Raw genomic sequence first — 19,882 nt, 5'->3', positions numbered from 1 at the left:
CATGTCCTGAGCAGAAATCCAACAGGTATTTGCCATTATTATTAGCTTTGCTCTTTTCTCGAAGTTTTCCCAAAATATTTTTGTATGTCTGACAATCATTTCAGAGTTTTTTAGATCTTCAACAAGGATCAACTTTTCATTTTTCTTTGTGTCAGTTGCTTTCTCTAAAGCTTCAAAAAATTCCTCCACATCTACCTTAGTAGAATCTTCTGTGGAGCCATAGGCACAAATAAGTCTCATTGTCTAGTTCCCCATTCTGATATTTGCCCATATCATTCTACTTGAACTTTCCTGCCATTCAAGAAGATTAGCTTCATATTTAGTGTTGAATACTATGGCTACTTCTTTTCTTTGATTGTCATTGCCTGAATATAACATTTAGTATTTATTGCTCAGAAAGATCTCACCAGTTTTTTTTTTTGTTTGTTTGTTTGTTTGTTTCAGTCACCCCTATTATATCGATCTGGTACTTATTCGATTTCTCAGCTAGCTCCATTTCTTTGCTTCAGTCTTCATATGTTGATAGTACCAATCTTGAACTCTGGTGATGTTGTGTTGTGTTTTAGGATTTGTTCCAGTAGCTGACTTTTTACTGTTCATCCTGGTTCCCTAACGAAAACAACAGGTGCCTTGTTTAACCGGGTAACGCCGCAGCTGACATGAAATTCTGTTATGTTGTAAAGATATAATTCAGCACCTTAAAATGTCAGGTGCTGAATTATATCTTTATATATTGCTTAACTTTTTTTTTTTTTAATTGTCATGTTTTATTTTTATTTTTTCTAGTTTGGAAAATAGTAATATAATTTTTACTAATTTAGAAATCCTAAAAAAAAGTGTTATTTGACTATTAATGTTTCTAACAATGGTATGGATGTTAATTATTTTTCATTTTGAAGTTTAAAGGAGAAAATATGCATCTAGAGATAATAATTACTAATTAAATTTATTTAGCTAATAAATTGCTATGCTAATATTTTACCTTGGTCACAAGGCATCTTAATGGGTACAAAAAATATAACTAAGCATGTAGTTATGTAAACATGTAGACATGCTAGATTAATTCGGTTGCCTCACTTTACTTAAAATATGGAAGACCGTTAATTTGAGATCTGCAGTAAGTTTTCATCACTGACCCATACAGGGCAGTTGCTAGGACTTGAGGATCCTTCCTTTCATACTCTGTTTGGCTTCCTGCTTGTGTGTCTGCATGCACATGCATAGTTATATATATTTTGTGTACATGGAGATGCCTTGGTGACCAAATACAAAATAGGATTTAGTAATTTATTAGTTAAATAGATTTATTTAGTAGTTGTTATCTCTAGACATCTGTTTTTGCCATTAAACTTCATAACATGAATGAGTATTAATTTATATATTTTTATCATTCTTGGATTCAAGAAGTTTGCAGTTATGTTTAAAATTAAAAATATTTATTTTTTATTTTTAGATGTACTGGCAGAACAGCTTCAGAAAGCCAGTTCCATAGAAAGGATGTATGAACTTATATCTTTACATCACAGTATTATGAATAATAGGCACCTGGTAATGGCATTTAGTTCATTGTATAATCTTGTAAAGTAAGTAACTGAAAAATTCTTGTATAAATTTCTAGTTTGAATTAAGCAAGCATATCATACATGAGTGTATATTATACTTGAGATTATATGGTATTTTATACAACCTGTAAAGAAGCTTATGCAGCACAGGTAAAATTGAAGTTCTTATGCACCCAGAGGCACATTTCTATAAAGAATTTGTGAAGCTGAAGAAAGGCTATTCTTGTATTCTTGAAAGTCACAAAGTTGATATCAGGATTATGGAATATAGATTACAAAGATAGATTGAGAGTATATGAACTGCAGACACTGATAGACAAAAAAAAAAAGAGGGATGATATGATAGATGTATATAAACTTTTGAGAGGGCATTATAGGACATCGATTAATAAAATTTTTCATTATATAGAAGGTGGGGAGAAGACAAAGGGACTTCCATCGAAGTTAAGTTTGCAGTTAAAAAAGGGAGTAAGAGCTAGATTTTTCTCTGATAGAAGAGTGAGTGGAACGGTTTGCCTGTTGAAGTAGTAAGGGCACCTAATGTGAATCAGTTTAAGAGAAGAGTATGATAGCTGGTGTGACTGATATATTGTCTATCTCAATCACTACTTGTGACTCCCTGGAGTCCCTCCCACAGAAAGAAATCAATGCTTGATAAATCAGGTGAGCACGAGGGCCATGCAGCACGTCCACCATGCCCAATCCATCAAGTCCCAAAGGATCTATCCAAATACTGATGCACAGAAATGCCAAAATGGGCTGGAAACCCATCATGTTGGAACCACATCTGCCGATTTACTGAAAATTGGAACATTGTTCAGTAAATCTGGCAGAACTTCTTCCAGAAAGGTCTGATACTTATGGGATTCCAGTCGGGGTGGTAACAGGTATGGGCTGACTAAACAGTTAACGACGATACCTGCCCATACATTAATAGCGAAGTGGTGTTGTGCAGCATGTGATCCCACAGTGTGTGGGTTTTCATGGGCCCACACATGAGCATTGTGGTGATTGAAGACTGACCCCTTCGCAGGTAAAGGAAGCTTCATCCGTGAACAAAACAAAAGTTGGAAAATCCGTCTATGGCACTTTTCTGTAGAAATAACTGAAATTCCACACATCGAGGATAATCTTTGGCCATTAGTAATTGGGTCCCTTGCAGACGAATTGGATGTAAGGACTCAGAGTGCAAAATGAGCAATACACTGGATTGAGATACTCCTTTAGCAGAGGCAACAGCATGTGTGCTTGTCTCTGGATTATTGTCCATCGCATGCAACACCTCCACTTCCATGGCAGGATTTCACGTCGATCGTGGCTGCCCACTATCATGCCTGCGATCCCTGAATGATTCATAGTCACACAAATTCTGATGCAAATGCGCAAACATTTGGTAATGCGGTACACATCTGTTTGGGTACCTTTCGCAATAGATTCGTACAGTGGCTCATCCATTACCGTCAGCTAACCCGTAAACAAGGTGCATGTCTGCCATCTCAGCGTTCATAAAACGACACATGTTCTTCGTACGACGTCGAAAGCTTGAATGAGGAAGCCGCAGTTGCTCACCTGGAGTGCTTCTGAACAGAGCCACCTATCACTTTTGGTCATGCTATGTGAATATGGTTGATTTTGATGTTCTCTACCTCCCTTCAAAGTTTGTACTTGGAATTTTGAACACCCTGTATATAGGATGATCATGATTAAAGTATTCCTGTTTAAGCCCTTGTGGAGCACCACCCAGTGTTCCAAATGCTGTGAAACTTTGCAGGAATATATTGTGTATCATGCAGAAGCGATATCTGAGAAAACAGAGTAGTTGCAAAATTCACCACCAGGGGGCACTACGTGTTGTATTGAATGTAGATATACTATTTACTCTGTGTAAGAAGAAGGAGAAAAATGCCTCAAGCATAAATAACACATTTTTATTCATTTCCATTATGCATTAATGGGCTGTACTGTTCAGTGTGCTGCCCTTCCCAGTATGCTACAAACTGCATCCTTTGCACAGTGTGTTCAATGGCAGAATGCAGCTGGTCAGGACTGATGTTGCACACGTGCTGCATTATGCCATCTTTCATCGCTGGCAAGTTATCAGAAGCACTCACTCTGTCTTCTGTGAAATGTTCTCGAGGCATCCAACATGAAAATGATTGAATCCATGTACAGGTGCTACTCTAGCTGTGGTACACCAAAATTGTTTATCATATCGCAATACCTCTCCCACTAACTGAGCAGTTCACAGGACACCACTGGCAAATGACCTCAAAGAAGGTCCAATGATAAATGAAGCTGTAAACTTGCACCAGACAATAACTTTGGGTGAATGCAAAGGAATTTGTTGGATTGCATGCAAATTTTGCATAGCCCATACCTGGAAATTGTGAGTATTCACAGCTCCATTTAGGTGAGAGTGAGCCTCATCTCTCCACAAAATCGTCCAACTCCACTCAAGCAAAGAATGTTAAAGTCAATGGCAGTCAACTTTCATAGTCTTGCTAGTGCAACTCCGTGTCAGGATTATCTTGAATGGGTAGAAATGCAGAATCTTCCATGGAATTTTCCAGACAGTTGTGTTAAGGCACATCCACGTGTCTTGATACAGAATGTGCACTGCAGGAACCAATGCTGTTATTCATGGCCTGCTACACAATGGCAGTAGCAACTTCCTTCATTTGTTGTAAACTGATTGGTTTGCGACCTCTGCCAGGCCTAACTCCCTACAATCCTGTTTCTTTAAAGTGACTAATCATTCATCGCAGAGCACATGGAGATAGTGGACCTTGTCAACATTTGTTCAGACAGTGCAATTTGCAGAGTGTATCAACAGCATTGCAATTGTTTAGGTAGTACAGCTTCACGAGGCAAAGCACACTGAGGCAAGGTTAGTGCCATCACTGTGGATGGTATTAACAATCAGAATGAAGGGAAAAATCCCATGTCCATCTTTTTATACCCTTCTGGCACCTGCCGAGTTGCATGATTTGCAAATTCTATGCATTGGTGTTTACAATGCCCTCTGGTGGTGAATTTTGGAGCTAATCTGTTTCCCCTCAAATATTGCTTCCGCATTATGTACAACAACGTATTTCTGCAAAGTTTCACAGCATTTGGATCATTGGATGATGCTTTACGAGGCCTTAAACAGGGATACTTTAATTTTGATTACCCTGTATATATATATATATATATATATATATATATCATTATCAGTAAAGAAATGTTAAGTGTTTTACTTTTTTTTTTTTTTTATTCTCACATTTCAGCGATGCTATGTCTTTTTAGTGGGTTATGAAAAATCTCACAGTGCATTGCTAAGAAACCACTAGATTAGATTTTTTTTATTCGGTTCGAAAAAAAAAAAAAATAAATTTCTGCCATTATGGAACAGAAATGCTGTCTTAGACAATGAAAATAATTTTTGATTAAACTGGCAAATAAATGAGTTGGAAGGAAATTCATGAGAACTTAGTAATGAAATTATTAGTTAAAGCAGCCTGTATTTCTTGAAGATACATTTTAGGACATGATGATGATGGTATTGATTACACATCAATAATCATAGTTTCAGACAAATATGAAATTAACAGTTGTTACAAGATATTATTGTTGTAATTTTATATGAATTTTAAGAAATGATATTTCTAACAGGTTAAACCTATTCAAGCATTATGTCTGTTATCCAGTGAAAGTGCGTAGCACTTTCAAAATCTTTGCAAAGAAGGAAGAACTCAAATTAAAGAGAGAGCTATGTTATATAATGACTTTCAGAAAAATTATATACCATCTGAGCATTTGTTTTTCTGGTTCATCAGAGTATCTGTCGCTTTTCAAACTATTCAGATGGGAGCTGGAAAGTATAGCAGAAGGCTATACTTTCCAGCCATTTTGATACTTATAAAGATTACTTTTTTTTCCCCTCTATGTTGTAGTGAAATAATTCTAGTGCCATACACAGTGATGCACTCTTCTTCAGTGGTGCTTACTTCTTCCAACTACCTTCAAAACATGCATTATTTTGAAGGTAGTTTAACAAAACAATGTGGTTCCCCTGCTTTTTGATAGGACCAAGTACTAACACACCTCCAAATAACAGCTCCATGTGATAAGTTCTTTAAACAGGAATAAAGTTTTGGAGCCATGACTTCACCTTATATTTTTTCTTCCACCAGTGATATCTTTAGGGAATTTTTAATATTTTATTTCTGAACTTTTTTGTATCTTTAGTTTCCTTGAGACTACATTTAATAAGAAGCAAGTCTTCAGATATCAAGTAACAATGTTATTGTTTTAATAGCTAACTAGCATAAAGTAGCATTTTCTTTAACTTAAATTTGGTTTTTCATTTTTGAATAAATAGATATTGTTATAATATAATAATATATCTTTTAGCACATAACTTGTTAGTAAGTTAATATGAATTTTAACTTCAATTTCTTGCATATGTGTCTCCCTGTTGCATTTCTGAATTCTAAAGAAAAATATTTTAATTTACAGGCACAATTCTCATCAGTGTGAAGGATTATCATCACATCCTGCCTTTTCAGTGTTATGTCAGCAGACAACGAAAAGAATCCGTTATTTTGATGCTGATGAAATTATCACAATTTTTAGACTATTGTGTTATTATAGAGTTCCTTCAAAATCTGCTTTAACAAGTGCTCTTCTGCAAATGTTGAGACATCAGATAAATGATCTGACTTTAGATCAGCTTAATTTTCTGGATTATCTTTTGTTAAAACAAGAATCAACTCTATTGGTTGATAGTTTACTGATTGCATTACCTTTGGTATTTCAAGCACAGTTTCACCAGCAGTTGGATTCTGATAACTTAAAGGAAGTCATAAACTGTTTAACATATGTATCCAAGAAAAAACTTTCTGGGTGTTATCAGGTAAGAAAAAATAATTAATTCATCTATCTGTTTTTATTGCTATGCATTGTTATAAATTTATGTCTACATATGATGCATTAAAAAAACAACTTTAAAATCTTCTTAGTAAAAAAAAAAAAAAAGGAAATCACTATTTGAGAGCTAGTTTACTTTTCCATTAAGCAGTTTCTGTATTGGTATCAGGGCCTCCTAATCCATTGGCCCTAAATGGGCTATAGTTCAGATGCGCCATTGATCCAAGGACACTTAATAACTGAGTATGTTGAATTAAATAAAAATGTACAATGTCGATATATTTTAAAATAAAATTTTTTGCAATGAAAGTTATTTAATTAATTACATATCCACGTACATACATCTTCAAGGCCCACCTTTCCTAATTGGGTTGTGGAGGCAACAGCTCAACAACGATCCTCTGCCACCAAGCTCAGGTGTTCTGGTGGGATTCCCAAACGTGTCCACCCAAGTTTTGGATATAATCTATCCAGTGAGTCCTTGGCCTTCCATGTGGCCTCCCACCCTCTGGCTTGGCAAAGAGGGCCTGCTGAGGGAGCCTCTCTTGTGGCATTCTGACCAGGTGCCCGTACTAACGTAACTGTGATCTCTCAACACGGAGAAGCAACGGAGTATCGAGGGTTTCCCGAATTGCAGAGCTTCTGACTCTGTCGAGTCTTGTCAGCCCCACAACCCCCCCCCCCCTCGAAGGAACCTCATTTCAGCCGCTTGGATTCGTGTCCATATTCTTTCAGTCATTACCGAACGGCCAAGCTCCCGCAATATTAAGCTAGCTAAGCCAATTCGAGTATCGAGCTCTACATCCCATTTTCCATCATTCATGAATATGAACCCAAGGTATTTAAACTTCTCCACCTGCCTCATTGGGACTCCACTTACTTGTAGAGTACACTGGGATGGTTGTCTTGAGACCACAAATGTTTCAGTTTTGGCCACTGATCTTCAAGGTTTATAGGTTTATAAAAGTTTCAGTTATATCATCTGCACTTTCTCCTATAATATCAATACCATCTGCATACCCCAAGAATGATGCAGAGCATGATACAGTACATTTTGTTGTTTCTCGAATTACTTTTTCTAAAGCTATGTTGAAGAGTATAGGTGATATCGCATCTCCTTGTTTTAAACCTGTGGAGATGTTGAATGGTCTGACAATATGTTGTTAGCGAGGACTGTACGTTGATTTTCTTGTACACACATTTTGACCAGTCTGATTAATTTTCTGGTATTCCAGATTCCTTTAGGATATTCCATAGACTGTCTTGATGTATGTTATCATATGCTTTTTGGAAGTCAATGAAGAGATTATGACTTTTTTAATTGTATTCCCAATTTTTCTCTAGAAATTGGGAATCACTTCATGACATTTGGAAGTCATTAATGCGTAACATTCATGACATCTTCTATTTATTTACACAACAATGTATAGGCTACTCATGATGTGCCTAAGAACACATGTGACTAAACTATTAATCTAGTATTTTTCAATTCATGAAAATAACAGATGTTGGTAAACATTTTGAATTTTTTTTATTTGTATAAAATATCTTTCTGATATACATAGACAGCGAATGTCAGAGAAATGTAAATTCAGTTTTAATGAATAAAAAAAGTCTACAAGTCAAACCTGGTTAATTATTCAAGTTGATAGAAATATTCTACTGATGTACATGTATTTGGTTTCTATGGACACTATTTCATTTGCTCTGCTTATCTAAAAAGTACTCATGTTAATGTTTAATGGAGAAAACAAATCTAGATTTTATTTATTTATTTATTATTTTTTTATGTTGGGCCTATACTTGAGATGTTGATGTTTAATGGAGAAAACACATCTATATAATAATTAACTAAATTTATTTAGCTAGCAAATTATTAAGCCAGTATTTTGCTTTGGTCAGTGAAGCATCTTCATGGGCACAAAGAAATACACCTAAGCACATGCACACTAGCAGAAAGGCAAACACAGACTAAGTGTGAATGCAGGATTCCACACTCCTAACTAGCACCCTCTACGGGTTTAGTGATGGTATCTTGCTCTCAAAATGACAGTCTTTCTGGTTTTGGGTAAAGTGCCACAGCTGAATTTGGTCAGATTTGGTAAAGGTTATAATGGTATGGCAGCTTTTAGAAATGATCTCTTTGGTTTATGTCTACATTTGTATAAAGTGGAGGCTTTGTTCCTTAGAATCTGGTGATTTGTATCCATACATGGTCTGCTACTCCAGAGTGGCTGAAGTGCAGGATATTTGAGGATTTTCCTTTGTCCATTTGGAGAAACACAGATATGTATTATTGCACTACAGCCACTCTGGGATAGCCAACTATGCCATGGATATGAATCACCAGATCCAGTGCATCAAAACTCCCATTTATACAGGAGCATATATTATAAATCAGAGAGAATTAAACTCGCCAAGAAATTACATTCTTGTTTACTCTTTTATCCAAGTTTAAGCAAACAAATTTTGCATGTGATGAAATAATCTTCTTGTTTAATCTTTTATCTAAGTTTAAGCAAACAAATTTTCCAAGTGATTAAATGATATTCTTGTTTAATCTTTTATCTAGGTGTAAGTAAACAAAGTTTGCATGCAATTAAATTACATTCTTGTTTAATCCTTTATCCAAATGTAAGCAAGAAAATCATGCAAACTTTATTTGCTTTATACTTGTATAAATAAGTGAACAAAGGAAAGAATATAATATCGCCACTAGTGTCACAAGTGAACATAGCAGTGTTTTTAAATTATGCTAAGAAAAGTGTTTTTAAATAGTGTATAATGTGGCTTTTTATCGTATAATTGTGCTTCATTTTTTTTTCATGTTAGATACAGGCATCCTTCTGTAGTGTTTGTTGTTGGAATTTTTTTTGTTTGTGTTTTGCTACTTGTTTGTTCCTGCTGCTTCTGCTTTCTGAAAATGGTGTCAGTAATGAAACACACATGTGTGGCATGGAAAGCTTCAGCATTAAGATCAGATTCTGCTTTGGATTTTTCCCAGTGGATGCTTTGTGAAAATTGTTTCGTATATATATGCACCAAAACATGTGAAAGACTTGTGGACTGTTGGAGTTAACGAAAAGAAGGGAAGCATTAATATATTGAAAAGGGCATTGATAGGTTAGAGCATTTCGAAATGGCAGCTAGCATCGAGACCATAGCAGAAGAGCTTAAACAGAAAATGGTGAAAATGAAAAGTGAAAGGAAGCATCTGGAAGAGATTAAACATCTAAAGAAGAGACTGATAGATGTGAATCAGAAGGACAAAAAAAAGAGTAAAGGATAATCGTATATGATTGTACAGGAACTGGATCATTAGAGGTGTGATGACTAATAAAGTACACAAAGATTGCCTTCTGGTGGAACATTAAAACAAATAACTAATGCTTTGCAGAAAAGGAAAGAGTGGGCATCAGAATTAGGTGCTTGGAGAAAGTGTTGTTTAGTGAGAGTTTGGAAGTGCAAAACCAGGGAAACTAGAGATATTGGAGGGGGAGAGCAATCAAGTATGTCTCTAGCCACCCCTGGGATAGAGAAGTATGAGTGCAGGAATGATTATGAAAAGCTGAGTGCAGTTTCCCAGGTTTTGAATCTGAATGGGCAGGTAATGGCATTAGTTCGAATTCGAAATTATGCTGAAACATTTGGTTGTGAGATTTGTTTAATCCTCAACATAGCTGTTCCTACAGCAGTTTGATAGAAATGTGGTAGGTGGAGTTTAGTCAAGTCTCCCATTCAAGGTCATCTCTCCTGGCACAACTATTGTAAAAATATAATCAAGAGAAAACCAGAGTATCCGGAGATAAAATTAATACGACTTGGGACACAACTGAAACAGATTTGAAAGAAGAAAACTTGAACGACTCATGAGATGTTGAAGTGCATGAATGCCCAAGGTATCAGAAATAAAAGAGAAGAGTTTTTAGCATTGGTCAGCTCAACTTGGCCAAAAATCATTGGTATCAGCGAGACTTGGTTGTCTGAGAATGATGTAGTTACAGGGATAGAATGTAATAGATATTGTATTTTCAGAGAAGATAGAAGAAATAGGGTAGAGGGGTATTATTAATGATAGCTGAAGAACTTCAACCAACAAAAATAGAAGTTAAGGAAGATTATAGATCTGATTGAAATAATTCATTTGAGGCTGTCTGGTGTGAGATAGAGGCCAGTAGGATATATATTGTTAGCTGCTGCTATAGACCTGGGGATCCAGAAAAAATGTGGATGACATGCATCAGAGATTAGCACAATACGAGTGCAGTCCGAGCAATTATCATGGGAGACTTCAACTATGGTGATATAAATTGGAAGGAGGAAAGGACACATGGCAAAATGAAAATGGAATTTATACAGTTACTTAAGGGGTAATTTCCTGAAACAGCACATGATGGAAGGGACCAAGTGTTTGAGCGTGTTGGTAATAGTATCAGATCTGTTTATAACTGCAGCAGTAACTCTACCTTCAACCGGGGAAAGTGACCATGCAGTCTTATCCTGGAACATTGCTCAACATGCGGAAATTTCAGTAAAGAATGAGTTACTCAAAAAAGTTGCTTCCTAACTTTGTCATAATGGCAAAGTTAGGAGGCAACTAGGAGCAGTGCCACGGCATAAGAAACTGCATGGAATGAATGTCATTATTGCATGGAAGCAGTCAAGGATTGTTTCAGCAAGGCAGTATCAGAGTGTATACCCAGGGTCAGGAGGATAAATCGAGTAGGGATTAAGTGGATGATTAGCAATATAAAGCAAGAGGTAGGAGGGAAAAGGCATTGTGAAAGAAATATTAACACGATGATCAGCATGCCCATGAGCAGTATAAAGCACAAGCAAGAACTAGTGGTAAGGAAGACTAAATCAGATTTAGATAGAAAATTAGCTAAGCAAGCCAAAGTTTTTTTTTTTTTTGCTATGTAGCAAGAGAAAGAATGATTATGGAAAGATAACTGTACTCAGTGCTGATAATAGAAAAGTAAGAAGAAATAGTTCAGTTACTAAGTGATCACTTTGCAAGGGTATATCTGTTGGTGACTGCATGCAAATATAGCAGTTGGCCTGGTATGTCTGCTCGTGTGCTACAAGAATGTACAAGTGAACTGGCAGTGCCTCTGACAAAGTTCTTTGATCAAAGTCTCAGCTCTGGCAAGGTTCAAAGGGAGTGGAAAGAGGGTAAGATAATTCTATTACATAAAGGTGGCTCCAAGACAGAAGTAGCAAATTACAGACCAATTACCTCTGGAGTAGTGGTTAAAGTATTGGAAAAGTTGGTTATAAGTAAAATTCGGGAATGGGTGGATAGGAATATGATACTTTATAGGGGGCAGCATGGCTTTGTAAAAGGCAGGTCTTGCCTCAGTAATTTATTCACATTTTATAATAAGGTGATAGCAGAATTGGATACAAGAAATGGCTACGCCATGATACTGCTGGACTTTGCAAAGGCATTTGACAACATACTGCATGGAAAACTATTACATAAGTTAGAGCAAATGGGAATGGATATGAGGTTGATGGCATGGATGGGGGGGGGGGCTGATAGATAGACAGACATCAGTGGAATCAATTAATTGGTATATTAATGATAATACAAAAGATTTGAAAGGGAACATTCAGTTGTTTGCCAATGATGCAAAACTTGGGAGGGCAATGGCTGATAAAGGTGATGTAGATATCTTACAAGCTGATTTAAATAAATCGGCAGTGAGGGCAAAGGACAATAGTTGTCAATTCGATGTTGCAAAATGTAAGGTAATGCACTTAGGGATGAAAAGATTACACACTTCATGTCATATTGATGGTAGTAATAGTTTACAGGAGATTGATAAGGCTAGGGATCTGGGGGTGATGGTGGATACTCATCCCTCGATAAGTCTTTGGACTCCCTGGAGGTGTCTAATAATAATAATAGTGATTGAAATTCAGACGACATATTTCAAGAGTCGGCAGAATAACTCAGAGGATTACTTGGATGCTGAAGAGCGCATTGACAATTAAAGATAGGGAGGTTATTATTCCTCTTAATAAGGTTATGATTTGGCCACATGTTGACTACTGTGCACAGATTTGGTCACCTGCGTTTCTTGGGGATCAGGAGGTTGTAGATAGGATTCAGTTCAGAGACGAATGACCAAGCTGGTGGCAGGTCTGTAGAATGCTCCCTATGAGAATACATTGAGAGGATGTGGGCAGGGGGGGGGTTTGCAGAGTTTGGCTGACAGGCAGAGATGATGTGCAGTCTAGTTTCTTTTCTTGGAGTGATGAATGAGTGGGATGGGTTATCAGAGGTGGTTGTGAGCACCTCAAGAGGGAATAGGTTTAGAGAGATGTATGATGGGTATTGTTTTAATGAATAGAGTGGGTCTCCTGCGATGAGTCTTTTGACTACATGGAGTGCCCATATAAATAATAATATATGAGATTAGTTAATTCACCTTCATTTGAAAAAAAGTCCATATAAAGTATTTCTTAATTGAATGGTGCATTACATACAAACAAATAAGTTGCTTTCCAAAAGGATAGAATTGTAGGAATGAATGAGCATTACAACAATACTATGTTAGCTGAAAATGAAAGCTTGGTAATTATTGTTTGAGGAAAATGTCAGAATTATACGAGGTAGTTTCTAAAAGTTTCCAGCCTTACATGCAAAATTCATGCTAATGTTCAAATGCAGTGCATGACCATCTATGGGGAGGTTAGTATACAAGTTTCAATTCTCTACCTGCGTCAGTTGGAGGCACTCATTTGACTAACATGTGGCATGCTAAGTGGCTGTAATGTTAAAAATTGAGTACCGTGCTGTGATAAAGTTTTTCACCAAAGAAGTGTTTTCTCCAATTACTATCAAACAGTGATCAGATGGTGTTTATGGGGGAAGCTTCTCCTTCATATTCCACTGTGAAGGAATGGGTAAACAGTTTCGCCTAGGAAGAGAGAGCATTGAAGATGATTCTCGTGATGGTCGGCCTATAGAAGTGATGATGGTAATACATATAACACAATAGACAAAAAATTTAGTTTACATTATTACATTATTATTACTATTATTGTTACAGGCTACTCTAAGGAGTCCTTAAACTCATCAAGGGAGGCCTTAAACATTCATGTCAAGAAGTATCCAACATTTTCATGGTATCTATCATACTTTGCTTTGAACTCATTCACAGTCATGGTTCGCAACAGACTCTGGCAACCTATTCCACTTATTCACTACTCTCCAAGCAAATAACCTAGTTCTAACAGCCTTGCTAACTACATTCTTACCCAGTTTCTATGGATGGCCCCTAGCTCTCCCACCACCAGACCAGTTCTGAACAATTTCTTCTGAATTAATTTTGTAAAAATCCCCCATCTCAATCATATCACTCCTTTTCTGTATACCAACCAGTTTCTGTAACCCACAGATCTTCAACCTGTTTTTGTAAGATTCATTCCATAGACCTGCTATCATCTTGGTCATTTGCATCTGGATCCTCTCCATCTCATCACTAAGAAACTCTGGTGCCCAGATCTGCATCTTATCAAGGCTCAGTAAAGAGGAACATTAACCTGCTTGTCTGCTCATTAAAGTATTCTTCAGTAACCAAGTGATCTGATGAGCTGCTTTAGCCACTTTTGCTCTGTGCTCCCTAAACTTTAACTCCATATCCACTAACATCCCCAAGTCTCTGGCTTTGTCAATTTCCTGAAGTACCACCAATGTGGTATAGCCGGTGATCTTTTCACCCCCAAAATGCATAACCTTACATTTTACCACATTAAACCGACATCCATTCTACTTTGCCCAGTCTACCAATCCAAATCATCCTGCAAAATTTTGACATCATCTGTATTAACTATTGCTCTACCCAACGTTGCATCATCAGCAAATAACTGAACAGTTCCTCTCAGATCCTTTCCTATATCATCAAGGTATACACTAAACAGTAGCGATCCTAGAACAGAACCCCGTGGCACACCACTAGTCACAATCCATCCCCATGTTTTGCAGTTTACTGATTAAAATTCCATGTAGTATCCTGTCAAAGGCCTTGACAGATTCCAGCAGTATCACTATAAACCCATTACCTTTATCCAACTCAGCTGTTACTGTATTATAAAACGTGAACAAGTTACTGAGGCATGACCTACCCTGCACAAAAACCATGCTGCCCCATGCAGTATCCCATTTCCATCTATCCCTTCTTGTATTTTGCTCTTGACCAACTTCTCCAGTACTTGGACAACAACTCCTGATATGCTGATCGGTCAGTAATTTGCTATATCAGTCTTGGAGCAGCCTCCTTTTTGCAATGGAACTATTTCCTACCCCCCCCCTCCCCTCAGGACTAACCCAGAGCTGAGACTTAGAATAAACAACATGGTCAAGGGCACTGATAATTCATTCACCACTTCATGTAAAACTCAAGCTGGTATACCATCCAATCCCATAGCTGTATTCATATTAAGGTTCTGTAATATGCTAAGCACCTCCATTTCATTTACCTCAGTTCCCATATAAGCCTTTGGCTCTCTTGTTCCTGCAATATCTCCACCTGGATGATATACTCTTGCAAAGTGTTCACTTAGTAATTCTACTATTTTGACTGATTCAGTTACCTCCCTACCATCAGCATTCATTAAAATCATTCTGCCATATAACATTCTTTCTTTTACTTGCAGCATATAATTGAGTATATAAGGACAGATTGAGAGAATGTAAGTTGCAGTGCCTTATGAATAGAAGGAAGAGGGGGGAAATATGATTGAGACATATAAGCTAGTCAGGGGGGGTTGTTACTGGGTCGACATGGAAGAGATTTTTCTTAGAATGATAGAGGGAGTAGAACAAGAGGCCATTGCATTGCTGGAAGCTGTATAAGGAGAGTGCGAGCAGAGGAGTGAGGAGTAGGTTCTTTGCATGGAGAGTGGTTGGTAAGTGGAATGCATTGCCTGAGTGTGTTGTGGGTGTAGACACATTGAATCAGTTTAAAGCATGGTTGGTTGAGCACTGTGTGCAAGTGTGTGCCTCCCACAATGAGTCTCCTACTCCATGGAGGTCAGATGTTAATAAGAATATCAAAAAAAACTGTTTGGGATTATCTTTAGCCTACATTGGTAACTTCCTTTCATACTCTGCTTTTGCCTTTCTTACTACACTTGTTAACATTCTGGCCTGTGCCTGCCGGTCACCTTTCTCTGTAAATTCCCTCCACAATTGTTTCCTTTTTTTTTTTTTTTTTTTTTTTCAGCTCCAGCTTAATGATGATATTCATCCATTTAACTCACACTTGATTTACTCTCCTGATTCTAGGTATGCAGTATGCCATTACCTCCCTCAAACACTCCTTTACTACTTCCCATGCACTATCAACATCCAGCTCTTGCAGTTTTTACATTCCATCGCACTAATCCAAGAAATCTCCTAAGCTTGTCATACTTACCAGCCCATTAATTCCACATATATCCTGTCTTAACTGAAAATTCCATATATTTAGCCATCTCCCAGATCAAGACCGTATGATCACTCTCTCACCAATTGGTGGCAACGTGGTCATATTCATTATAGACAAATTCTCAGATGCAATTACTAGTTCGAGCACTCTCGAATCCCTAGTATATTTCATTACATGCTGTCTCAAGTAATTATCCCGTAGTAACTGCATAAAATCCATTTTCTTCCTACCATGTGTCCTCTCCTCCTTCCAATCTATTTTCCCATAGTAGAAATCCCCCATAATAATTACCTATCCTCCACTAATTTAGTCTATTTGCCGATGTATACTATCTCCGTCATCTTTTCAATCCACTGGTATATAGCAGCATCCAACTACATATTTTATTCTGCTGGCCTCAATCTCACACTAGATAGCCTCAAATGTGTTATTTATAATGGCTTGCAGTTGAACTTCTATTCTCTTTGGTTGCAGTTCATCAGCTCTCATCAATAACCCCCCCCCCATTCTTTTTTTTTCTATCCTCCCTGAACACACTATACCCTTCACATTCTATCCCACTAACCATATCATCTACTCTTAGCCATGTCTCATTAATTCCAATATCCTTTGGCCAGGATGGACTAACCAATGCTAAAAATTCCTTCTGCTTGTTCTGAATACTCATGGCATTGTGTACATAAAGTGCAAAAGCTGCTTAGGCCCACCACTGTCCTGATGCTTTATACTAACTATCTCATTCTGGTTTGTTATACTAACTTGGCATATTACACACATTCTGACACTTAACTGCCTCACTGATGTCTGCATATCCACTCAGCAGCCCCCCCCCCCCTCAATTCCCTAGTTTCCCTGATTCTGCACATCCACTTTCTCTTAATTCAACAATATTTTTCCAGTCTACAAACACCAAATCCATTCAGATGCAAACCATCCTTGTATGTCCTTTCGCTGGCTGAACTCATTCCACACATCCACAAACCCCACACCACTCCTCCTGCATAACATACACTTTGAGTTATTTGCTATTATGGCCCTCCTTCTCAGCTCTACTCTGTCATACCGTGGCAACAGACTCACTATCTTAACTCTCTCACTTTTTTTCTTTTGCCACTTCCAGTAATTCTTTCATGTCCTCTCTCATGTTATACTTTCCTCCTTTCTATTAGTATTCATATTCTGTGTTCTTGGATAGTTTGACAAATGGTAACCATATATATTGAAGCATAGCCAAGATTTTATGTATGCAGTGTGACAACTCCATTGCATTGGCAACAACACAAGAGAAAGTGCTTACTTTGACTATCTGTCTGTAGTTTCTGTGCAATGAGTATTTTAGACAAACATACCATAGACAACTTTCTAATAGTGGCAGCAGGAAAGTGACACAATATATTTCAGAGATATAGGTAGTCTTTTTATACCCAAAATAGATAAAAATGATCAACATTAGAAATAATGTCAGCTGAATCAAAACACATTTATTCAGTCTAAAGTAGGCTATAAGGTCGCAGTCTCAAAATTGCATGTACTAAGACTGTGCACATAGTTTTATAGAAACATTTCAATTTGCATTTTAACTTCTTCAAATAATTTATCATCCTTCATGAATAAAATAATAAATAAATAAATAAAAATCTTCAAAAACATTGAGTTTAGCATTTTGCCATGGATGAACAGAATGAAGACAAAGAATATCTGTAAAGTTTTATATACAATGCTGTCTTTCATACACATGATCTTATCGAATAGGCATTACTGTGTGTGTGTGAGTGAGAGAGAGAGAGAGCCTACAGTTGCCCCAGTCCTGAAGATACTTCAGGCGCAAACTTTGTTTGCTTGCACTTGAATAAAGGATTAAACTAAATATATATTATAGTCTAACCAAGTGAAAAAAAACTTCCAACAATCAATTTCTGGTACAGCACCATGTAATTGCAGTTCAGTTATCAGGATGGCAATTTTCCTTACCAATGTGGTCGAATAAATGTTAGATTACTGTATATGTCATAACCAAGTGAAAAATAAACTTTCAACATCTTTCTCTAAATCCAGAGTAATTTAATAAAAAGGTGGCACACTGTTTGGCAACTCCTATAGGTAGAGTTGACCTTGCTAATGCTTTTGCCTGCTATCTCCACTTGGGCCTGGCTCCCACTGAAGAGACCTCAGTAAAGGTCGAAACTAGTCTGGGTAGTGGCCCTTCCCTTAATGCATAACATTATACATATCTGCAAGGAGATGTGTTTTGCATTATGGGCGATACTGAGATAGGAGTGATATTAGCTTGCTCCACCTTTGCAACGAGTTGCCCGGTGTTGTACCACCTTACCCCAGTCCTGAAGATACTTTCAGGTGCAAACTTTGTTTGTTCACATTTGGATAAAGGATTAAACTAAATTTATTATAATGTATATGTCATAGTTTGAAAATGCAGCCTCTTAAAATTCAAACCAGTTTGGTGCACTTTTTTTTCTGTTTTCTGTATATCGTAATAAACACACCGTATTAGTAGTTTACTATATATGAAACAGTCAGCTTTTACCATAGAAAACTTGTAGGGACTGTAGGAATAGCAAATTCCATAGAGCATAGTAGCTAGCTTGCTATAATAAATTTGCTTTAAAAGAGTCATACTTATGGAGCATTTTATGGTACCTGTTTGTAGTTAATTATAGTGAGAGAGAATTTAATATAGTAAGAGTCAAGTGCATATTTTACTATTGTTTTACTTTGTGGGCTGAGGAAATTTTAGGAGTAATTTTAGAAAAAGTTCACTGACTGTAAATGCCTTGAATTTATTGTTCTTGTTATTCAAATTATATAGTTTTATTGAAAGTAATGCACATGACAATTTGCTTATAAAATGTTTTTAATTTCAGAAATTAGTGGAAGTGTTACTGCAAAAATCTGTGCTATTGTCAACTCAGCAGGCCTATTCAGTACTAATTTCATTGCTACACATACCGTCTGATGTGAAAGGCCATGAAGAACTTCTTGATGCATCTCTTACTACTGTTTCTTCGAACATATGTCAACTGACCATTCTTCAGATTGTACATATACTTAGATTTTTATACAAGAGAAACTTCTTTTCTAAGCAATTGTTCACTGCTGTTTCAGAAAGAGTTTTATCACAGAAGTGGGACTTTTTATCCTCATATTCTGTACTGCGTGTATTTACAAGATTTGAATTTGTATCAAAAGATTTGTTGGAGTATATATCAGAACAGATTATAAATCAACCAGATGCTGTATATCATAAATATGTTTCTGTCTTGACTTTAGTAGAAGCATTTGCACTTATTGGATATCAGCCTGATGATGGTAACACGTTTTGGGATGTGTTATGTATGGATAAAGAAAAACTTTTTCTGTTTAAAAAGTCATATCCTGCTCTATATGTGAAATTTGTAAGCAGTTTGGCAATATTAGGATATTATCCTAATGATCTGCTATCAACAGTTTTATGTAATGATTTTTTAAGCCATAAGTGTTTACCACATCAAGAAAAAGGTTTGTTAATTCTTTATTAACAATTTCTTATATATCAGTTGTATCAAAAAGTATATGCAATTGTATCTTATATCACCCCTTCTACAATAGGTTTTAAACATATATTTATTTTATTTAATTAATTTTTTTTTTTTTTATGTTGAGCTCATACACGAGAGGTTGGTCGATCAATCTAGAGTACATTAGTACCATATATGGGTAGTGGGTTGAGAAAGGAGAAACTTATTTACATTTGATTTAAAAGCCTGTATATATTGTATTCCTTGGAAAATACATCAGGGGGAAGACTGTTCCACAGTACAGCAGTAGAAACTTGTTTGTGGAGTTCAAGGTGTACTGTGAAAGGATATTGGACTGCAGCTGCATGTGTTCCAATGGGCTTAGAACTGTGTGGGGGAATTGAATTATTGATGCTATTTCAGATGAACTTTTGCCATGGAAATATTTATAGAA

The 19,882-nt window shown here is 36.7% G+C and overlaps 1 protein-coding gene across 2 annotated transcripts in view; it reads left to right on the top strand.

The window, feature by feature from the left end:
• The window catches only part of LOC150100299 (FAST kinase domain-containing protein 2, mitochondrial-like), a 91,436-nt gene that overhangs the window by 19,466 nt on the left and 52,088 nt on the right, over positions 1 to 19,882 (top strand). For both annotated transcript variants that reach the window (XM_090402969.1, XM_090402970.1), the window contains 3 exons: positions 1,454 to 1,583; positions 6,063 to 6,459; positions 18,796 to 19,429. In XM_090402969.1, the coding sequence (XP_090259095.1) occupies positions 1,454 to 1,583; positions 6,063 to 6,459; positions 18,796 to 19,429 (1,161 nt within the window). The remainder of the gene's footprint in view (positions 1 to 1,453; positions 1,584 to 6,062; positions 6,460 to 18,795; positions 19,430 to 19,882) is intronic.

This window comes from Typopeltis vanoorti, chromosome 13 (genome assembly GCF_054136105.1).
Source record: "Typopeltis vanoorti isolate ZY-2024b chromosome 13, IOZ_Tvanoo_1.0, whole genome shotgun sequence".
Taxonomy (NCBI): domain Eukaryota; kingdom Metazoa; phylum Arthropoda; class Arachnida; order Uropygi; family Thelyphonidae; genus Typopeltis; species Typopeltis vanoorti.
Note: the sequence above shows the minus strand (reverse complement) of the source record. Positions and strands in the feature narration are given on the sequence as shown.